At 37.2% G+C, this 22,058-nt stretch overlaps 1 protein-coding gene across 1 annotated transcript in view; it reads right to left on the bottom strand.

The window, feature by feature from the left end:
• Positions 1-2,793: 2,793 nt before the first annotated feature.
• The window catches only part of TMPRSS11D (transmembrane serine protease 11D), a 60,577-nt gene continuing 41,312 nt past the window's right edge, over positions 2,794-22,058 (bottom strand). Inside the window, exons 5-10 of the mRNA XM_043905859.1 lie at positions 18,638-18,792; positions 14,042-14,080; positions 10,865-11,042; positions 7,706-7,965; positions 6,419-6,561; positions 2,794-4,375 (exon numbers count right to left, since the gene is read on the bottom strand). Of these exons, the coding sequence (XP_043761794.1) occupies positions 4,214-4,375; positions 6,419-6,561; positions 7,706-7,965; positions 10,865-11,042; positions 14,042-14,080; positions 18,638-18,792 (937 nt within the window). The 3' untranslated portion in view covers positions 2,794-4,213. The remainder of the gene's footprint in view (positions 4,376-6,418; positions 6,562-7,705; positions 7,966-10,864; positions 11,043-14,041; positions 14,081-18,637; positions 18,793-22,058) is intronic.

Genomic DNA, 22,058 nt, shown 5'->3' with positions numbered 1-22,058 from the left:
TGTCTCCCTTCTTCTCATCCTCTTTACCTTTCTTTACAGAGTAGCCAGTGTAACCAAACGAGGTTCATTTGCCTGATGCATAGCAAGTCAAATGCTGAGACCACTGAATGTTGCAACAGAGAAAGTGTTTATTTGTTGTTGGACCCCAGTTCCTGTGCCTGATGCCCAGTGGAACCAAACAAACGGAAACATTGGAATTTGGGGCAGAGAAAGGCTAATTGCAGGGGCCATGCAAGGAGTATGGGAAGCTCATGCTCAAAACACTTCAACTCCCCAGTAGTCTTCAGGGAAGAATCTTTAAAGGCAAACTTAAGGGGAGGGCTGCAGGATGCATGGCTTTCTTCTGGTTGGTTGGTAGTGAGGTTATAGGGTGGTGGTCCAGGAATCCAAATCAGCAACCTTCTGGTTGCAACCAATCTGAAGTCTACATGCTTGTGCTCAGCCTGAAGTTACCATCCTTCACCTGGGTCAGGGCCTTACTTCCTGTCAAAGAACTCAAAGAAAAGTATCAGATTGTTATGTATATAATTTAAAGAAGAACTGATATTATTATTTATCATTAGACTATTGTTTCTTGGCTGCTTTTCCTTTGTTTTTGCTTTCCCTCACACTCCTAATTATTAGCAGTTTATATGTGCTCTTTGGAACTCAGGGAAAGTCTTTGAACAAGAAACAGAGGTGACAAGGAAATGCTTTTTGTTCCCAGGAGGACCCCACAGGGTCCTGCTCAATATCAATCTTCTCTTTTCTTTGAAACTCCTTAATAGGTATGGGGCAAGAAAGGAAAAATAGTTTTGGACAGAGAGGTTAATCATAAATTTGCCAGAGGAACTCAGCTTCAGGGAGACTTTGTTTCATATTCATGAGATGGCCAAGTGAGGGCATGGGAGAACAAAATATCAAATTGGACTTCCCAAAGGGAGGGACTTGGGATAAGCAAACAGGATGGTCTGAAGTGTGGGGAGAATGGGGAAAGATGATTGGAAATAAGAAAAAGATAAGATAACTGTGGTTCTGCACAGATGTAGCTAAGCTACAGCCTTCATCGTAGAACTCATGGTCATAAAATGGTGGTGTTGGCATGTTCTGAGGGTGGAGCACCTGGCCCTCTGACATCAAAATGTCACTAAGTGGTCACTCAGGCATTCCAGGTTGGAGGGTCTGCCGTCTCCACCAGTCTTAAGCAACTGGAGCTTGAACTGGACACAACTTGGGAAAACATTATATTGTTTAGGTTACATGCCACTTGGAGGGCATACAAGTTTTGTAGTAGCAATTAAAGGGAGTTGGGTCAGTGAAGGTAGGTTCCAGGTTTAATGGATGCAACTGATGATTAACCTCAGTTTCACCCGGGTAGACTTCAGAAAATAGAAAAAAATTTAAACTTTTTTGATGTGGACCATTTTAAAGTCTTTATTGAATTTGTTTTAATGTTGCTTTTGTTTTATGTTTTCTGGACTCAAGGCATATGGGATTTAGCTGCCTGACCAGGAATCAAACCCATGACCCCCCCGCATTGAAAGGTGAAGTCTTATCCACTGGACTGCCAGGGAAGTCTAGAAAGTAAAAAAAAAAAAAAACCAAAAAACGAAATAATAATCATCATCTAATTTCCCTTCAGAATTTTGCCTTTGCATTTATTTCTTCAGCCTCCCCTAACACCAGTCTTTCTTTCGTCAGTTTTGCTCCAGTCATGCTGACTTCTTGTGTGTTAGTCACTCAGTCATGTCTGACTCTGCGATCCCATGGACTGTAATTGGCAAGGCTCCTCTGTCCATGGGATTTTCCAGGCAAGAATATTGGAGTGGGTTGCCAAACCTCCTCCAGGGTATCTTCCCAACCTAGGGATCAAACCCACGTCTCCTAGTCTCCTGTATTGGCAGGTGGGTTCTTTACCACTAGTGCCACCTGGGAAACCCACAAACTTGTAATCACCTCAGGACTTTTGCATCTTCTTCTGTTTACCTTATTCTTTCCTTGAAGTTGACTCAGCTGGCCAGCAATTTTCCTGGCAAATTGGAAGTGCTCAAAATCTATTGGTAAACAAATAGATGAGTAAAAAAATGAATGACTCATTAAATGGATGAATTTTGCAAGAAAAAATAATTTATTAATACTGTATCAACAGATTTTTATTGCATAAGTAATTCCAGTCTAACTTGTGTGATTGGAGGTAGGAAAATGCCTGAGCTTTGTTTGCTTTTTAAATTAATTTCTCATTTAGTTCAGTTCTCTTTTTCATCAGAATGGCTTTCTACTTAATTTGAATTCTGATCAGTTTGGTTTCTTTGCTCTGGATAATTTGTTTTGTTCCTGGTGAATTTAAAGTTTTTGCTTCTTCATGAGAGAATTTGGAGATGAAGTGATATGTGAGAGGTGGATTTATTCAAACGTCTCTTCATAAAAATATGAATATTTGCTAAATATTTTAAAGAGATAATCGAATCTGCTAAATAAGTACTTTCCTTCATAGGTTTCAATAAATAGAAACTAGTATGTTTATGATTATGTGAAGGCACACACACAAACATGAAAACACACCAACACTCTTGCACAAACACATTCCCTTGAGACTTACTCTGAATGACCAGTTTAATATTGTCCTTATTGGGAGCAGCCAGGAAGTATCAAGCTAGATGCTTGCTTAGGTATAGAGCTTGATTATAAGGCAGTTGAAAGTGCCAAGGCTGTAGAGTCTAATTGTCAGTTCTGTTGTTGGAGGACCAATTAAATAAATTGTTTTGGATTGTCCTTCATAAACCATAACTTCCAATAAATACTTAGGCAGAGAAATGATTTTAAAATAGTTTATTTGGAATAACGTGTACCAGTACTTATTTGTACATTTCACTGAGAGTCAGTTAAATTTTCAGCTTCTATAAAGTAAATGATTTCAGTGGAGGTCTCTTCACAGTTTTACATGAGTAAATACAAGACATTTTCATCACAATGCATGTAGTTATTCTGACATCCGGGTGTCATGAATTAGCTTTTAAAAGGAGGAAGCTCTGACACATAGATGATCATGCTAGAATCCCATAAAAATTCAGTAACATTCGTAATTCATATTACATAAATTGCTGTGCCATTAAATGTTAATACATTTTATGCATGTTCTTTGGGTGTGCATGTATTAAAAGAGGGAGGGAAGGAGATGGGGAGAGGGAGAGATGGAGGCGGGAGAGAAAGAGGGAGGAAAAAGGAGAGAGAAAAGTATCTTCACCAAGATAATTGTATTGAAATAAAGTTATTTACCCTTTTTATTTTTGTTTTTTTGCAAACCAATCCTTCCCATTTTTTCCCCTCATGGCTTTCAATTCATTACTTGAGCTTAGCTACAGAGGATTCCTAAACTTTCAAAAATAACTGCCACTGGTGATCTTTAGATCTTAAAGTTACTCATATTTAGTTGTTAAAAAACAACATGTATGCACACAGTTGTAAGTTAACCTGAGAATGTTGTGTAGGTATATTTACTGAGTTTCTCTATGGAGGAGACAAATTCTCTCATTCACATAGATGAAGGTATTTTAAATAATAGTTATGAAGATTATAATTCTTTGGTTCTCTGATGAGGAGTGAATATTCTAGTTTGGATTGTTAAATGCCTGAAATTCATTGGCTAGTTCTCATGGGAGCATGTTCCTACAGGATAATTAAGGTTGCTCTATGACTCTACAGTGATTTCATACATGACTTTTAGGACTCACACCTCGTATAAAATATTAAGTAACCAGAAATTTAAAAAACTAGTATTTTTCTTGCCTCACGGTATTCTGTCCTGAATGTTATCAGCAAGTTTGTCCTTTGCCAATTTCTATACTTTGCCCCTTTCTCAGCCTTGATGAGACTTCCTTAGAGGAAACTCCTCTGACCCTGGAGACTTGTGCAGTTGCCTCTAGTTTCTACTCTCCGGGTACCTGCTTTTCTCAGTTAGTAGTACTTTGGTAATCACAAGTATAGCATAATTGTTACCTCTGTAACTAGTTTACTATGTTTCCTCTGGCACATAGCCCCAGTACTATGCAACATTCATGTAATTTTCTTGAGAAAATATAAACCCATAGTAACAGAGAAAGATTAAATAGTGTGAAATATATTTATGTAACAATTTTAAAAGAGGACACTTAGTTTCTTTTGCAGCTAGAAAGTTTTAGAATTTTAGACAGGCATGTCTACGTTCAGACTCTTGAACCAAGATGTGTTTATGGCACTAGATCCCAGCTCGTTGGGTTATCCAGTCACGGTATGCCGTCACTCGAGTGTAGACTCCTGGCTTATCTGGCAGACCACACTGATACCCCCAGCTTACTATCCCCACGATGAACCAGTGTTGCCGTGAGTCTTCTTGTACTAGAGGGCCTCCAGAGTCACCCTGAAGGAAATAGAATGATAGATTATTTAAGTGTGAAGACAACCCCAAAGTATGAAGAAGTTGATATCTATGATAGTAGAAATCACATACATAATGACAGTAAAGTTAGTCTTACATTTCCTGCTGAAATACTGTATACTAAGTCATGCAAAAATTTAAAAAATCCTCCAGGTACACACGTTGTTCCTTCAGCAAGTGTGAGAAGAGGAGAAGCACATCTAGACTTCACCAGCCTGCTACCCTGACCAGGCTCCCCTCCTCCAGGGGGTTACCCCTGACTTCCACCTTTCCTCCCCAGTGTCACCCCTTCTAGCTTTGGGCTAGATTATTTATTGCTGCCGGTGCTCCCACACCCTGTGTATCTCTCCTTCATTGCTACTTCATTATTTTATACAAGCCCTCGCCCTAGCCCTAGCCGTTTGCATGCCTTTTGAATTTACTCCCCCTGAGTCAGCTCCCCCCGTTGTAGCAGTTACACATCTCTGCAGCCCTCATTGCATTTATGATACTTGTTCAGTGTCTATTTTTCAGGCTATACTGTAAGGTTCATCAGGGAAGGGGTCATACATGTTCTGGACATGGCTATACTCTAAGCTTCTAACCCAAAGGAGATGCTAAGAAAATATTTATTGAATGAACATGTTTTTAGAAATCTCCTTTATCTTCCTATTCATAGCATAATGCAAAGTGTTTCATGTATAGTATTGATATATCAAAAATATCTTTTTGGTGAATAATAGAAAAGAAATTTATATGGCAATGAGTAAAGCATTCCTTATGAAATGTTTACGAGCCACTTATAATATTGATAATAAACCAACCAACTAAATATTTGTACATGTAATAGTCCACATGGAGAGAAAAATTGGTATATCTTCCATGTTGCATGATGGGTTAAGTCTGAAGTTCTTGAATTGGTCTAGGTTTTAATCCTCTACTTAATAACTATATGGTTTCCAGTAAGCCACATAACAGCCCTCTGTATTTCAGCTTCTTCCTCTGTAAATAATAATTTTATGTGTTTAATAGAGTTTAACACACCTAGCACTCTGAGTGCATCCTGCTAAATGGTCAGTACTAATAAAAGTCAGCTATTATTACCAAGTATGCTTCTAGAATAGTTTGGTATTCATTTGACTGCTCTTGGTAGTTAGTTCTTCCATGCGTGCTTAATCACTGCTTTATATGGGGAGAAGGGTTTAGTGTCTGAATCACCAGCTTGCATGACAAGCCCTGTGTGGAGCTGATTGGCTCCTGGCTCCTTTAGATAATGCATATGTGCTCCAGTTTGCCAGTTCTCAGCACTTTCCCATCACTGTGTTTTTCTGCTATTTCTTCTATAGTAAGAGATTTCTCTGCAAAACATGCTACCAAGAGAGGGCAAGCAAAAATTAAACTAAGAGGGACTTAGTTTAATAGATGCAATGTTTCCTATATTTGGCCAGCTCTACCACCTCACTGAACAGACATTTAGGCCTGTGTTTTCTCTTCTAGACCATAGACCTGCTGAGCTCAAGTGATGTTGTCTAAGTACAAAGTCTGGCACATAGAAATTAAGTGATGCAATAAAAAAAAAAAAGAATGAATGAACAAAAACAAATAGGATCTCATAAATTCTTATGTAAAGTGATATTTTGAGACATAAACTCTAGGTATTACAGTATTTTAGCTGAAAATCAGTGAGACCCAGAGTGGAACATGCAGGAAAATTTCATATAAGAATCTGTAAAATCTAGACATTTAGGGTGAAATTATGTTGTAGCTCAGATGGTAAAGAATCTGCCTTCAATGCAGGAGACCTGCGTTCGATCCCTGCGTCGGGAAGATCCCCTAGAGAAGGGGATGGCAATCCACTCCAGCATTCTTGCCTGGAGAATCCCATGGACAAAAGGAGCCTGGCTGGCTACACAGTCCATGGGGTCACAAAGAGCTACACATGACTGAGCAACTAACACTACTACTACTTCTGTGCCCATCATGGCAAGACGCTAGGAAGTGCTTATAAACTTGACCAAGGACGTGGATCAGGTTGTCTTGACTTACCTGGCATGCGTCCACTCCACCTTGAGGTACTCCTGCACATAGCATTCCAGGCAGGACGGCTCCATTATAACCAGCTGGTGCATTACATATTTTGTTACTTATTATATTGACCTGTGCTTGTTCTAGTTCTGGAACTGTGCTGCCTGTTATGTATAAAGGGAGAGAGAAAATGGACTTCAGGGTAGATGAATTAATGATGCTGTGGTGAATATAGAAAAGAATATTTGTACTCCAAATATATCTCTTATTCAGCAAAAAGGCTATTGAAGATGTCCTAGGAGTTTTTTCCTTAGCAATGATTTCTGCATTAGAGACGGATAACCCCTCTACATACATCAGTATCTTTGTTTTGTTTGTTTTATTTTAGCTTTGTGATATTGTGCCCCTTAGACCTTAAGGGAAAAGCATCTGCCTCCTTCAAATACATTAGTAGAATCTGAAATATCCATTGAGTGACTCTGAATTAGAAAATTACATGTTGAGTAACCTTTAATCTAGTAACAAAAGAGTAACCAATCTCGTTTCAAGGCTAAAGAATAAATTTATTCATATTGATGTTCCTTCACAATGGCATTGCCATTTTTTCTTATTGGCACAAATTTTATCTATTATATACCAAATTACTTTGGGCCATGAAAATACAATGAACTTTATTTTTTAGGACAATAAGGCTTTTGTTTTATTCCTTGCAGAGATGGTCTACAACATGGGTAGAAATATGCACATATTGTTAATTCTGCCCTTCCACTCCCTAGCTGATACTCTTGTTTTCCCCTTGGTCATATTTGCTCTTTCATGTCATCCTTATTTTTTATCTGATTTTATTCACTTCAAAAACAAGTGTGAAAAACACTTGTGTACACACAGAATTTCTTGCTGTAAAGGCAGAATTTTATTTCATTTCAGGATAACTTAAATGGCTGGCAATACCTTAAAGGTTGTTAAAACCCTTAGAGGATACCTATCCAAATTCTATCCTAAATTTTTAAAACTTTCTTTTTAGGGGAGCCACTTGAGTCCTTATAGAGTCTCTGGATCATTGAAGAGCTCATATTTCTTTGTCACTTCCTTTCACATTTCCCTATTACTATATTTGAGAATTCCCTGTAGCTTCTAGGCATAGCACTTTCCTTTGCTGAGGGAACTCTTGTTAGAGCTTAGGATCAAACTGTAGGATGGTACTCTCTGTAGAACCTGCCTTTTAGGTGTCCCTTGATTAGAAAAAAATGCACAGTGGCAAGTACCAGGAGATACTGCTGTTGTCTTTATTCTTCCTGAGATACTCACCGCTATAACTCCGAGATCCCCATCCCGTTACATAAGCGGTGGAACCGGGTGAAATGGCCTGGTTAGCCTCTGGGAGACACACTCTATGAATATATCTGGTGTAAGTGACTTCTCTATCAAGTCGTACAAGTGCAATATCGTTTTCATGAGTTTCAGGGTTATAATTGTCATGGATTAAAATTCTCGTTACTCCTACTCTCTGTTGAGGAGATGTTGTGGAGGTACCAAAGGTGGCTATCCATTGACGAGGCTCAGAGTAGCTAAAAAAATATGAAAACATGCTATTTGAATAGAGAACTTGTGAGAATTTCAAATGATGGGATTTTTGCATTTGTCATCCAGCCCTGTCCCCAGCCCCCCGCCGCCGCCCCCAATCTAGGAACTATTTGATCGACATTTCTTTGGAATCTATTTCTGTAACTCTTTACTGGCACAATGATCATTGGTCTAAAGAAACATAGAAATGCTTTAGCAAACATATCCTGGGGTGATGAACATCCTGGTGTTCTGTTATTCCAATGAGGATATCCTGATACTTTGATGACTAGTATAGCAAAGCTTTTCTTTGCTTTCTCCCTTTTCTACATCCTTCCATTCAAGCAACCAAGAAGTCTGAAACAATGTTCACTTTAGTTTTAACTGATTCCTTCTGTTATTTTTTTCCTTTCCTTTAGGCAGAAGCTCCATTTAAATAGTAGTACTGAAAGAGCTCCTTGTCTTATCAGTGGGTAAATGATTTTTCTGTACTAAATATGTTGCTTGTTGAAGATTTTGGTGCATATGTTTGTGTGTATGAATACAGAGAGAGACAGAGCACTAATATATACAAAATGTAAGGCATTATCTTTAAGATCTAGGAATAGGGACTTTTTGCCAAACTCCCAAAATACGAACTGAACAATTAAGAAGGAATTTCATGAAATCAATATTAAGTATGCCATACACAGAGTGCAAACTAATGGTTACCAGGGGGAGAAGGAGGGGGAGGCGCAAGATAGGGCAGGGGATTAAGAGCTATAAACTGTTATGTATAAAATAAATAAACTATAAGGATATATTGTACAACACAGGGAATGTAGCCAATATTTTATAATGAATGGTGTATAACCTTTAAAAACTGTGAATTACTATGTTGTGCACCTGTAACTCATATAATATTGTACATCATCTATACTTCAATAAAAAGGTCTGTAACATTAAAAAAGCAAATCAATTAAAAGTTATATAAAACTAAAAACAAAATTAACTGCACCATGGGCATATTTATCAGATGAATGAAAAACCATGAGAAAATACTTGCTATGTTTAACATCTAAAATTTTTGTAGAATAAACAGAATTCTATGAACCAACAATAAATGGAAAGAGAACCATTATAAAATGATCAAAAAATATTAATAGGCATTTATGGGAGGAGAAGTCCAAACAGCCAGTAGACATGAAAAATACTCAGACTCACTAGTAAGTGGAGAAGTGGAAATTATAACAATAATGAGCATCTAATTTATATTCATAAGAATGGAAAAAAATTGAAAAAGAATAATATTGTGTTGGTGAGGAAGAAGTTCAAACTCTTTTGCATTAAATGTGAAGATACAAAATTCTGGAAAGCACTGCAGTGTGTTTAGCACACTGTATATACACTTCTGGGTACATGTGTCAGAGAAATTCTTCAACGTTTATTTGTTGTTGTCCAGTCTCTCAGTCATGTCTGACTCTTTGCGACTCCATGAACTGCAGCATACCGGCTTCCCTGTCCTTCACCATCTCTTGGAGTTTGCTCAAACTCATGTCCACTGAGTCGGTGATGCCATCCAACCATCTCATGCTCTGTCGTCCCCCTCTTCTCCTGCATTCAGTCTTTGCCAGCATCAGGGTCTTTTCCAGTGAGTCGGCTCTTTGCATCAGGTGGCCGACGTATTGGGGAGCTTCAGCTTCAGCGTCAGTCCTTCCAATGAAAATCCAGGGTTGATTTCCTTTAGGATTGACTGGTGTGATCTCCTTGCAGTCCAAGGGACTCTCAAGAGTCCTCTCCAACACCACAGTTCGAAAGCATCAATTCTTTGGCACTCAGTCTTCCTTATAGTCCAACTCTCACATCCATACATGACCACTGGAAAAACCATAGTTTTGACTATATGGACCTTTGTTGGCAAAGTGATGTCTCTGCTTTTTAATATGCTGTCCAGGTTGGTCATAGCTTTCTTTTCAAGGAGCAAGTGTCTTTTAATTTCATTGCTGCAGTCACCGTCTGCAGTGATGTGATGGAAGTTTATAGACAGGCACATATGCAGGCATGAGAAAAAGTTCTATGTGCTGCAATCTGGGGCTGTAGGAAGTTGGTGCAGCCTCACTGGATGAAGGGATATGGTGGATGCAGTTGTGGATCAGATTAAAATTGCCAGGATTGAGCAAAAACATTAAGGAACAATATGAGACTTATACACAGTGTTACTCATATAAATTGAAGAAACACACACACAAACTAAAGGTTTTACAGGTAACTGCATATTTAAAGACACACATCAAGTATTTGGGGGAGGCCTACGGGGGCAGGGAAGGCAATAGAATTGGAATTCAAGTATGACAGGAGAAAAATAAAATGAGAGAAAAGTCTTATACAAACTGATGAAAATAAGGTTCTGTGAATTGGAAGCTGATAATTTCAACATGCTCTTAAGGTTGACTAAAAACAAAATGTAACCAAATAGTTTGAGAGTTTTGTGGAGTTTTGATAGTGGAGTTATATGAAAAATAGAGATTATATATATTATCCAGGAGATACTTTCATCAGGTATAGCAGTTTGCAAAAAAGTAAGTGCTAGTTAGAAATTCTAAAGAAAAAATATTTGACAACAAGCAAATACATGGATTTTTTTACACTAAACTTCTTTTACTCGGGTCGTTTTAGTGAAGATGCTAAAAGGCACTCTTCTTCTCTGTCTGCCTCCCTCCCACCCTTCTTTTCCTTTCAGCAAGTTTTGGAACCAGTTGAATTTATATATGAAACTTACCTGTGCTGCACATTGGCAGTGTTATTCTGGGCAAGTTACTTAATGTCTCTAGTACTATGTGATTGATGCATGCCCTCTAACACAGATGTAAGTATTCACTGAGACAAATCGGGCATGCTGAGATGGATAGGGCGCTGCAGTCTTACCTTCTGAAGCAGTGAGCTGCTGACAGGATCCACCTGCTACTGATCAAGGCTCCTCCGCAGCGGTGAGAGTTGCTCCACTGGAGGCTGACTTGCCAAGGCCAGTCTCCTTCCTCAGCTTTACGGCCTCCCATGATTCTCTCCTCAGACAAGGTTATCAGGCCCGAGCGGACCCCACATTCTAATGGGAAAGGGAAGTAATGTGCTAGGAAGATCATGATGCTTACATCTGGGAGATGCTCTAAGAGTTTCACCATAACTTATGACTTTTATGTCTTTTATGTATTCTTTCTCAGGACATGCTAGGCTTTCCAAAAGCATGATCAATATGTTACACTTTTAGAGTACTTATCTGACTGTTACCTATAGACTTCATTTTAGAGAACATTGCTGCACTTGGTTGTCATGGAGGCTTCAAACTGTGGAGCAGATTCAGAGTTCTATGGAATTCGTCATAAGTGGGAGTTAAGGTCGGTCAGTGCTAGAGGAACTACCTGAGGCCACAGGTTCCCTGGGGAATATCCATCTTCTCAATAGCCTTGCTACTCAAAGTGTGGTCTGTGGACCTGCAACATGAGTGTCCCCAAAGAGCTTGATAGAAATGTTGACTCTGTGTGGAAACAACCTAAGTGATTATCAGTAGATGTGTGGATTAAGAAATAGTGGTATATATGCACATAGAAACATGCACACACATTGGAATGTTTTCCAGCCTTAAAAAGGAAGGAAATCCTGTCACTTGCAACAACATGGATGAAACTGTAGAGTATTGTCCTAAGGAAATAAGCCAGACAAAGGCAAATACTGCATGGTATCACTTCTATGTGGAAATTAAAAAAAAAAGTCAAACTCCTAGAAACAGTAGAAAGTGGTTGCCAGGGTGCAGGGGAAATAGGAAGAGTTTGATTAAAGGATATACACTTTCAGATATAAGCTGAATAAGGTCTAAGAATCAAATGTATAACATTATGACTATGTCCGACAGCACTGTATTATATAATTGAAATTTGCTAGAGAGTAGAACTTTTCAAATGTTCTTGCCAAAAAAAATGGAGGGAGGTAATAAATACATGAGGTGATGAATGTGTTAATTAGCTAGATGAGGGAACTCTTTTCGTAGTATATACATATATCAAATCATGACATTGTACACTTTAAATATATTACAATTTTATTTGTCAGCTGTACCACATTAAAGATGAACAACAACAAAAAGAAATGTTGACTGTCAGACTCACATTAGGGAACAAATAAAAAATTGCATTTTTCTTCCAACTTTACTAAGGAATTGACAAATAAAATTGTATATATTTAAAGTGTACAATGTCATGATATGATATACAAATACACTGCAGAATGATTACCAAGTTCAAGATAATTAACACATCTAACACCTCACACATGGATGCATGGGCATGTCAGTCGTGTTCAACTCTTTGAGACCCCATGAACTGTAGCCTGCCAGACTCCTCTGTCCATGGGATTCTCCAGGCAAGAACACTGGTGTAGGTTGTCATTTCCTCCTCCAGGGGATCTTCCTGACCCAGGGATCGAACCCAGGTCTCCTGCATCTTTGCATTGGCAGGTGGATTCTTTATCACTGAGTCACTTGGGAAGCCCACAATACCTAACACAGTTAACTTATTTTTGTGTGTATATTTTTTGTGTGTATGTTTGATGAGAATACTTATGACCTACTCTCAGCAGCTTTCAAATGTCATATTACTAACTAGAGTCACCAAGTCATACATTAGGTTCCCAGAACTTCTGAGCAGCTGCATTTAACAAGTGATTCATGTGCATAGTGATGTTAGAGGGAACCTGCTCTTATCATGAAGACTGTAGTGGTAATACAGTTCACCGTGGACGAGCCAGTTCACATCCATAACTGACTCTGTCTTACCAAATGAGCCCTAGAAAAGGAATTACTTTAGGTCCACAGAATATTCTTGAGGGTGATTGAGGGTTTTTAAGTACCTAGATTAGGTTTATTTAAACGTCTTAAGAAAGTCCATGACACTCCAGTGGCCAGAGCTGAAATGTGCTGGAGTGGCTTGATCACTCAACTCCTAATGTCATGGTTTATTTCCTCTTGGTTAGTATGTTACTAAGAAATTAGAGGTAAATCACCATGAAAAATTTCTGTTGCTGAACCAGCTCTAAGGTAAATGATATTACTTCAATAGGATGCCATCCAAAGGCATTTATTTTCTAACAGATCTCCCAGACGGACGAGGAATAGACTTCTATTAAGAATATAAATGGCATATAGGTTCCTTTGCTGCATACTCCAAGGAAGTTCTCTAGTAAATTATTTTGTCCATGGGATTCTCCAGTCAAGAATACTGGAGTGGATTGCCATTCCCTTCTCCAGGAGATCTTCTCGACCCAGAGATTGAACCTGGATCTCCCAGTTGCAAGCAGATTCTTTACCATCTGAGCCACCAGGGAAGGCCCTAGTAAATTATTTAAGCACATTCTAATAAAAAAGAAGCATTAATTGCTAAATACACTTGAAGTTGAAAAACACCCATAGAGGAAGTATTAGCTTATAATATCACTTAAGTATCTGAGATAGGCCAGCTATCAAGATATATTAAACTAATTTCTAACTACATGCTATCAGCCCAAGGAGCAAACTACTCTTTTCTAGGGGTTATATGTCTGCTATCCAATCCTGAGAGTATATATAATTACACTGGAGAGCCCTGACTTTTATGTTATGTTATAGACATAAAACTGATAATGCTTTTTGCAATTTTTTAAATTATACTTTAATCTATACTTAAATCTGTCACAAAGCAAACTATTCTGGTAGTTAGGAAAAGCTATATAAAGGGGGCAGCCAAACGTAATTTGCAAGTCTGCTAAAATGCTACCATAGAATCAGGTTTGGAGAAACTTCCCAAAGCTGCCGAGAAAACTTTAGTGAGACCAAACTTGATACAGAGTGGGTGGAATGTCACCGATACTTCTTCCTCCTTCTAAAAATAGGGGAAAACCGGAAAATCACTTCATAGCCCAATGAAGTCAGCAGTGTCTAATCTCAACAACAACCTACATGAGTAAACTAAGAATACCATCTCAATAGATACTTCCTTGGCAAAGAGTACACATCACTTGAACATTTACTCTTGTTATTTTGGTAAACCACATTTACAAAGTAATTTAAAATCTTACCTTGAGTGAACAATTGTACTGTATCCTGGCCAGTTATTGCTAGTGTTAAAAAAAAGGAGGAGTCAGATCAATATAAAAAAGACTGTATATCATTTCACATTAATCTCTTAAAGTGTAGTCCTCAGATAACCATAATCAGAATCATTTGTAGGACTGCTAAATTTAGATTCCTAGGCTCCACCCTAGACCTGCTGAGAGAATCTGAGTCACAGGCTGCAAAAAACTGCATTTATTTTATTGCCCCAATTTGTCATTAATCACACTAAAGTTTGTGCATTAACTTCTCATCAAACAGTTAAAAGATATTTAAAAGATATTTCTGTTCTCAAGTCACTCAGTTTACTTGGGAAAACAGAAACATAGTCTTTGAGATACAAAGTGATAAATTCTCTAAGAGAAATTAATTTTTCACTTATTCTAATGTATATATATATATACACATATATCTGTATTCCTTGAGTGATATTATTTGTAGTACTGAAGGTATAACAAAACATAGGGGGTTTGCTCTCACATAATTTATAGAAAGAAATTAATTAAGGAATCATTCAAATAAATTTAAATGCAAAGTAGAGAGGAGAAAGGAGAGCATTACTAATGCTGTCTGATTCACGGATGTTATGATGGTGAAAATAATATTTGAATTGTATTTTGAATACCTAAAAGCAATTTTTCAGGCAGCCAAGAGGTGAAAGGCATTCCAGGTGAAAGGTATAGTGGCATGAAGATAGAAGATGTTTGTGGAGCAATGAAGTCAGTAGAGATAATACAAATTTTTCATGTAGGAAAGTGATGGGAGAGCACAGAAAGAAACTATGTTGGCGCCAGACACTGAAGGCCTGTCTATTCCAGTTCAATTTCTGCTTACAGAGCTGTTTCCTCTGAATGTCCTACAGCCATCTCAAACTCAATGTCACCAAATTTTAACCCCAATTTACTACTTCCCTAGTGGCTCAGATGATAAATAATCTGCCTGCAATGCAAGAGACCTAGGTTCGATCCCTGGATTGGAAAGATCCTCTAGAGAAGAGCATGACAACCCCACTCTGATATCCTTGCCTGGAAAATCCCATGGACAGAGGAGCCCAGTGGGCTATGGTCCATGAGGTCTCAAAGAGTTGCACACGACTGAGCCACACACACACACACACACACACACTCTTAGTAAATGACATCACTTCCACCAATAGCTAGAAATCTGAAACAGTCTCTAACTCCTTTCTCACTATTTCCCACATCTTATTGGCTTCCGGATTTTGTACCTTCTAGCATCTAACTATCCTTTGAATTAGCCTCATCTTTCCCATCCCTTTAGCTACTACTTGAGTACATGCTTTCATCATTCGACACCTGTATTTTCTTTTTTGACACCTTTACTTTTAACAATAGCCTTCATCCTGTCTATATGCCCTGGACAATTATCTATCTTTTCTGAGTGGGGAAAATAGAAGGATCTATAGTATGTGGTTGTTGTGGGAATGAAACAAACTTGATATGCGTCAGCAAGTCAGGCAGTACCCAACCACCCCCAGAGCTGGAGCAGTGTCTTAGAGGTCCTTGCTGTGTTAAGGATCAACTCTGTAGTTTCAGGGTCAGGAACTGGGAGTCCAGGATAGAGACAGGAGAATTTGGAGGGGTTAGGGAGGCAACTTTGTGGGCCTGGTGTCTGGTTATTTGCCAACAGATAGGAAGGAATTTCATTGTTTTAACCACGGGTAAAATTATAACAAGTGTATGTTGATTAACTACTAGTCCAATGTGGGAGTCACCAAAACCCCTTAATCTGGAGCTTATTATGAGGTGAATCATGGTTTCTTAAGATAGTAGTACATGACAAAGTTGGAGGAGTGTCTACACATGAATTGAGTAATTTCTTTTTTAGAAGTTATGTGACAAATATTAATAGAGTACTTATTATGTACTAGATGCTGAGTAAGAAGTAAGGAGGATTAACAAGGCAGACTGGTTCTTGCCTTCAGAAAACTTAGAGTAGGATGAAGACAGTACAAACTCATGGAAACAAGTTTGTAGTTTCCATTATGATAAATGCTGTGAAGGAAAATGAAGATATCGGTGACAGAGGTAAACAATTTAGTAGTGGAAGTCAGAAAAGGCTTAGGTTAGAAAGAAATGATCCAGATGATAACTTGACAGATGCAAGGGAGTGATCTAGCAAGTGTTATAAGAAACTGGACCAATGTATGCAAAGGCTTGGGGCAGGAAGGAGAGAATCTTTGCAGATGGAGAAAGTAAAGGTGCGGCCAGATTGTGGTAAATGAGGAAGAGAATAGCATAATAAATGGCTGCAGGGGGAAGCATGAATGAGATCATACAGTGAACTATATGGAAAATATGAAAAATATGAAATATATGAAAATATATGAAAAATATGAAGAATATGAAAATATATGAAATATATTAAAAATATGAAGAATATGAAAATATATGAAGAATATGAAATATATGAAAATATATGAAATATATGAAAATATGAAAAATATATGAAAATATATGAAGAATATGAAGAATATGAAGATATATGAAAAATATGAAATATATGAAAAACATGAAGAATATGAAAATATATGAAATATATTAAAAATATGAAGAATATGAAAATATATGAAAAATATGAAGAATATGAAAATATGTGAAAAATATGACAATATATGAAAAATATGAAATATATGAAAATATATGAAATATATGAACTATATGAAAAATATGAAGAATATGAAAATATATGAAGAATATGAAATATATGAAAATATATGAAATATATGACAATATATGAAAAATATGAAAATATGAAAAATATATGAAAATATATGAAGAATATGAAGATATATGAAAAATATGAAATATATGAAAAACATGAAGAATATGAAAATATATGAAATATATTAAAAACATGAAGAATATGAAAATATATGAAATATATTAAAAATATGAAGAATATGAAAATATATGAAATATATGAAAAATATGAAAATATATGAAATATATGAAATATATGAAAATATGTTATATGAAAATATATGAAATATATGAAAATATATGTTATATGAAAATATATGAAATATATGAAATATATGAACTATATGGAAAATATGAAAAATATGAAATATATGAAAATATATAAATTATATGAAAATATATGAAATATATGAATTATATGAAAAATATGTAATATATGAAAATATATGAAATATATGAAAATATGAAAAATATATGCAATATATGAAATATATGAAAATATATGAAATATATGAAGAATATGAAAATATATGAAAATATGAAAATATATGAAATATATGAACTATATGAAAAATATGAAGAATATGAAAATATATGAAGAATATGAAGAATATGAAAATATATGAAGAATATGAAAAATATGAAGAATATGAAAATATATGAAGAATATGAAAATATATGAAAAAATGAAAAATATGAAATATATGAAAATATATGAAATATATGGAAATATATGAAAGGCCTGGCGTGCCTGCGGGACCTGGGGTGGGGGGAGGGGGCGTGGGTGAGCGGCGAGGACGTCTCGGTGCCCTCCCTCCCTGGGCCTCTTCAGGCTCGCCCCGGGTCGGCGGCGCGCCGCACCGCCCCCCCACACCCCGCCCCCCACCATCCCATTCGCTACTCAGGGTCACGTGGCTCCGGACGTGTGTGGCTTCTGCCCGGGGCCGAGGTCCCCGGAGCCTCCTTCGGGCTTAGGAGCAGCCCAGCCGGGGCCCCAGGCGCCCATCCTGCCCGGTGCCCACCGTATCATTTATTGTCCAAATCAGAACATGTAAAGGGTAATATTAATAATGGTTCTTAGACAATTGACATGGTCTCCATTACTGTCCTGAGTAAACCAGGAAATATGGTATTCTGCTTACAGGTGGCATTTTTGTTTCATTTTGTGGGAATACATGGGAGACTTTAAGCAAGATTGTATTTATATTTTAAAATATTTCCTTATCAATATGCAGACAATATATTTGAAGGGCTGTGAAAGTAAAGGACTATAGTTTGGAGGCTAGTACAATAGTTAAAGTAAGAAATGATGTTGGCTTAGACCACAGTGATCACAATAGGCATGGAAAGCAGTGGAACTAGAATTCCATTCCAGGCAGAAGTTGTGTGGATTTTCAGAGAGGAGATAGAGATACTGTTAAATCTTCTAATTTCTTTGTTTATTCTACAAGTATTTACCAGACACCTTCCAATTACATACTCTTTTCACAGTGAGGTGATCCTAAATTAAACTGTTCTCTGACCTTGAATGGCTGTTTATCATTCTTATAACATATCTACCAATTGAACATCTGACAGCAATGTCCCTCATAAAGAGTATTGACAGGGGAAAAATAATAAAGAATTTTTAGCAAATAAAAGTTATGAAATGCATATGATTCTTTGAAACATCAGAATATTTTATATTAGAGAACTATGTATTACATTTAACTTCATAGTAAGTTGTTTTCACAAAATTTAATTCAGGGAAAAAAGAGTCCCTCATTAAATAAAAACATGAATTAGAACTTGTAGAGGGATCAACCGATATGAAATGGTATGTAAAAAAATGATACTTGCTTATTAACTGAATTGGAGTTATTCCGAAGTCTTCAGAGGTATTCGGCATTTGGTGTAAAATAGACTCAATTCTTCTTTTCATTGATGCTTCATTGTTTCTTCTGGTGAATGTAAATTTCATGACAATATCTGCTATCAGGTCATTTCCACTTTGCCTGAATAGCCATAAAAATATTTTAAGTGTACAATTATGATAATTTTCTGTTATTTTTACATCTTCTTCTTGATTAAGTATTTAAAAAATTACTTAAGAAATTTAATAATCGATGGCTAACAAACACATGAAAAGATGCTCAACATCACTCATTATCAGAGAAATGCAAATCAAAACCACAATGAGATACCATTACACGCCTGTCAGGATGGCTGCTATCCAAAAGTCTACAAGCAATAAATGCTGGAGAGGGTGTGGAGAAAAGGGAACCCTCTTACACTGTTGGTGGGAATGCAAACTAGTACAGCCGCTATGGAGAACAGTGTGGAGATTTCTTAAAAAACTGGAAATAGAACTGCCATATGACCCAGCAATCCCACTTCTGGGCATACACACTGAAGAAACCAGATTTGAAAGAGACACGTGCACCCCAATGTTCATTGCAGCACTGTTTATAATAGCCAGGACATGGAAGCAACCTAGATGCCCATCAACAGATGAATGGATAAGGAAGCTGTGGTACATATACACCATGGAATATTACTCAGCCATTAAAAAGAATTCATTTGAATCAGTTCTAATGAGATGGATGAAGCTGGAGCCCATTATACAGAGTGAAGTAAGCCAGAAAGATAAAGAACATTACAGCATACTAACACATATATATGGAATTTAGAAAGATGGTAACGATAACCCTATATGCAAAACAGAAAAAGAGACACAGATGTACAGAACAGACTTTTGGACTCTGAGGGAGAAGGCAAGGGTGGGATGTTTTGAGAGAACATCATCGAAACATGTATATTATCAAGGGTGAAACAGATCACCAGCCCAGGTTGGATGCTTGAGACAAGTGCTTGGGGCTGGTGCACTGGGAAGACCCAGAGGGATGGGATGGGGAGGGAGGCGGGAGGGGGAATCGGGATGGGGAACACATGTAAATCCATGGCTGATTCTTGTCAGTGTATGGCAAAAACCACTATAATATTGTAAAGTAATTAGCCTCCAACTAATAAAAATAAATGGAAAAAAAAAGAAATTTAACAACAACAACAAAAAAGAAATTTAACATTAGAACAGATTCACACATGGTGTTTGTATATGTAATGATGTATCACAATGGTATCCTACAAACCCTTAATATCGGTGCATAGGGCACTGTACCCACCATTCAGGATAGCTTGTTTTTGAAGTCAGAACGCCAGAGTGTGAACACCAGCTCTACCATTTACTGTTGGACTTTAGGTGGGTTTTTTTTTTCTTCTTAACCTCTGTCTGTCTCCTCACATTAAAATGGGTTATCAAGAAGGTTATATGAGTTAATATATGTAAAACTTTTGGGAAGAGTACATAGCATACAGTAGGAGTCCAGAAACAGACTCATAGACACGTATAACAATATATTATAGAAGTGTCACAAATCTGAAGGAAAATAACTTGTGCAAGAAATCTCTGCTTATACCACATGCAAACAAAGCATTTGAATATGAATTTGAATATGAACAGCACAAATTTAAAACTTTCAAGCAGATAAGAGAGAATGTCTTTATATATAGGAGAAGGAAGGGATTCTTAAATAAGACATTTTGCAGCTGATATTCTACAACGAAAGATGCCATAAACAAACTGTAAAGATAAGCTATAGATGGAGAATATGTTTGGCACTCAAAATAAGAAATGTTTGGTGCCTCCTATTAACACAGAATGCCTACAAATTAATAAGGAAAAGACAAACAATAGAAAAACAATTCAAAGAAGAGGGATCTTTGGTGAAAAATAAACATGTAAATAGATGAAACAGGATTCTGTTTATATGTCATTTATTTGATCTTAATAACAACTGTGTCTAAGAGTCATATCCCTTCCTCTTGGAAACCGTGAGTAACAAGCTGTCTTTTCAGAAGTCATCTTCTGATATTTTGGCCTCATTGTACCTCAGATTTTCTGATAACAGTACATTTTTTTAAAAAAATTAAATTAATATTGTAAGTATAGCTGGTTTACAATGTTGTGCCAATCTCTGCTGTATAGCAAAGTGACTCAGTTATATAAATGCATTTGTTTTTTCATATTCTTTTTCATTATAATCACAGGATATTCAGTATAGTTCCTTGTAACACAGTGTATTTTAAAAAAGAAGAGGAAGGAGAAAAAGTGGTGTGTGTTTATAAAGTTTACTAAACTTTCCAATGTCGAGTTTGCACCTACCATTCTTATTTCTGGGCTAGCCTTTTGCTACTCTAAATACTGGGCTGGATGAAGCACAAGCTGGAATCAAGATTGCCGGGAGAAATATCAATAACCTCAGATATGCAGATGACACCACCCTTATGACAGAAAGTGAAGAACTAAAGAGCCTCTTGATGAAAGTGAAAGAGGAGAGAGAAAAAGTTGGCTTAAAGCTCAACATTCAGAAAACTAAGATCATGGCATCCGATCCCAACACTTCATGGCAAACAGATGGGGAAACAGTGGAAACAGTGACAGACTTTATGTTTTTGGGCTCTAAAATCACTGCAGATGGTGACTGCAGCCATGAAATTAAAAGACGCTCACTCCTTGGAAGGAAAGTTATGACCAACCTAGACAGCATATTAAAAAGCAGAGACATTACTTTGTCAGCAAAGGTCTGTCTAGTCAAGGCTATGGTTTTCCCAATGGTCATGTATGGATGTAAGAGTTGGACTATAAAGAAAGCTGAGCGCCAAAGAATTGATGCTTTTGAACTGTGCTGTTGGAGAAGACTCTTGAGAGTCTCTTGGACTGCAAGGAGGTCCAACCAGTCCATCCTAAAGGAGATCAGTCCTGGGTGTTCATTGGAAGGACTGATGCTGAAGCTGAAACTCCAATACTTTGGCCACCTGATGCGAAGAACTGACTCATTGGAAAAGACCCTGATGCTGGGAAGGCAGGAGGAGAAGGGGAGACAGGATGAGACTTGAATTTGGGTAAACTCCGGGAGTTGCTGATGGACAGGGAGGCCTGCGTGCTGCGGTTCATGGGGTCACAAAGAGTCGGACACGACTGAGTGACTGAACTGAACTGAACTGATGTTCTTTACTCACCAGTCCCACTACACTGCTTTCAGTTTTTCACTCTTTTTAACCTCAAAAACTTCATATATAAGCTATTCCTTCTGCCTGAAATACACATAAACACACTCACACCACTTTTCCCCCTTCCTCTTCTGTTTTAAAATATACTGTTACACTTGTACATATATGCACATATAATGTTATACGTACAGACATAATATATGTTTATATA

This window comes from Cervus elaphus, chromosome 6, assembly GCF_910594005.1.
Source record: "Cervus elaphus chromosome 6, mCerEla1.1, whole genome shotgun sequence".
NCBI classification, from domain to species: domain Eukaryota; kingdom Metazoa; phylum Chordata; class Mammalia; order Artiodactyla; family Cervidae; genus Cervus; species Cervus elaphus.
Note: the sequence above shows the minus strand (reverse complement) of the source record. Positions and strands in the feature narration are given on the sequence as shown.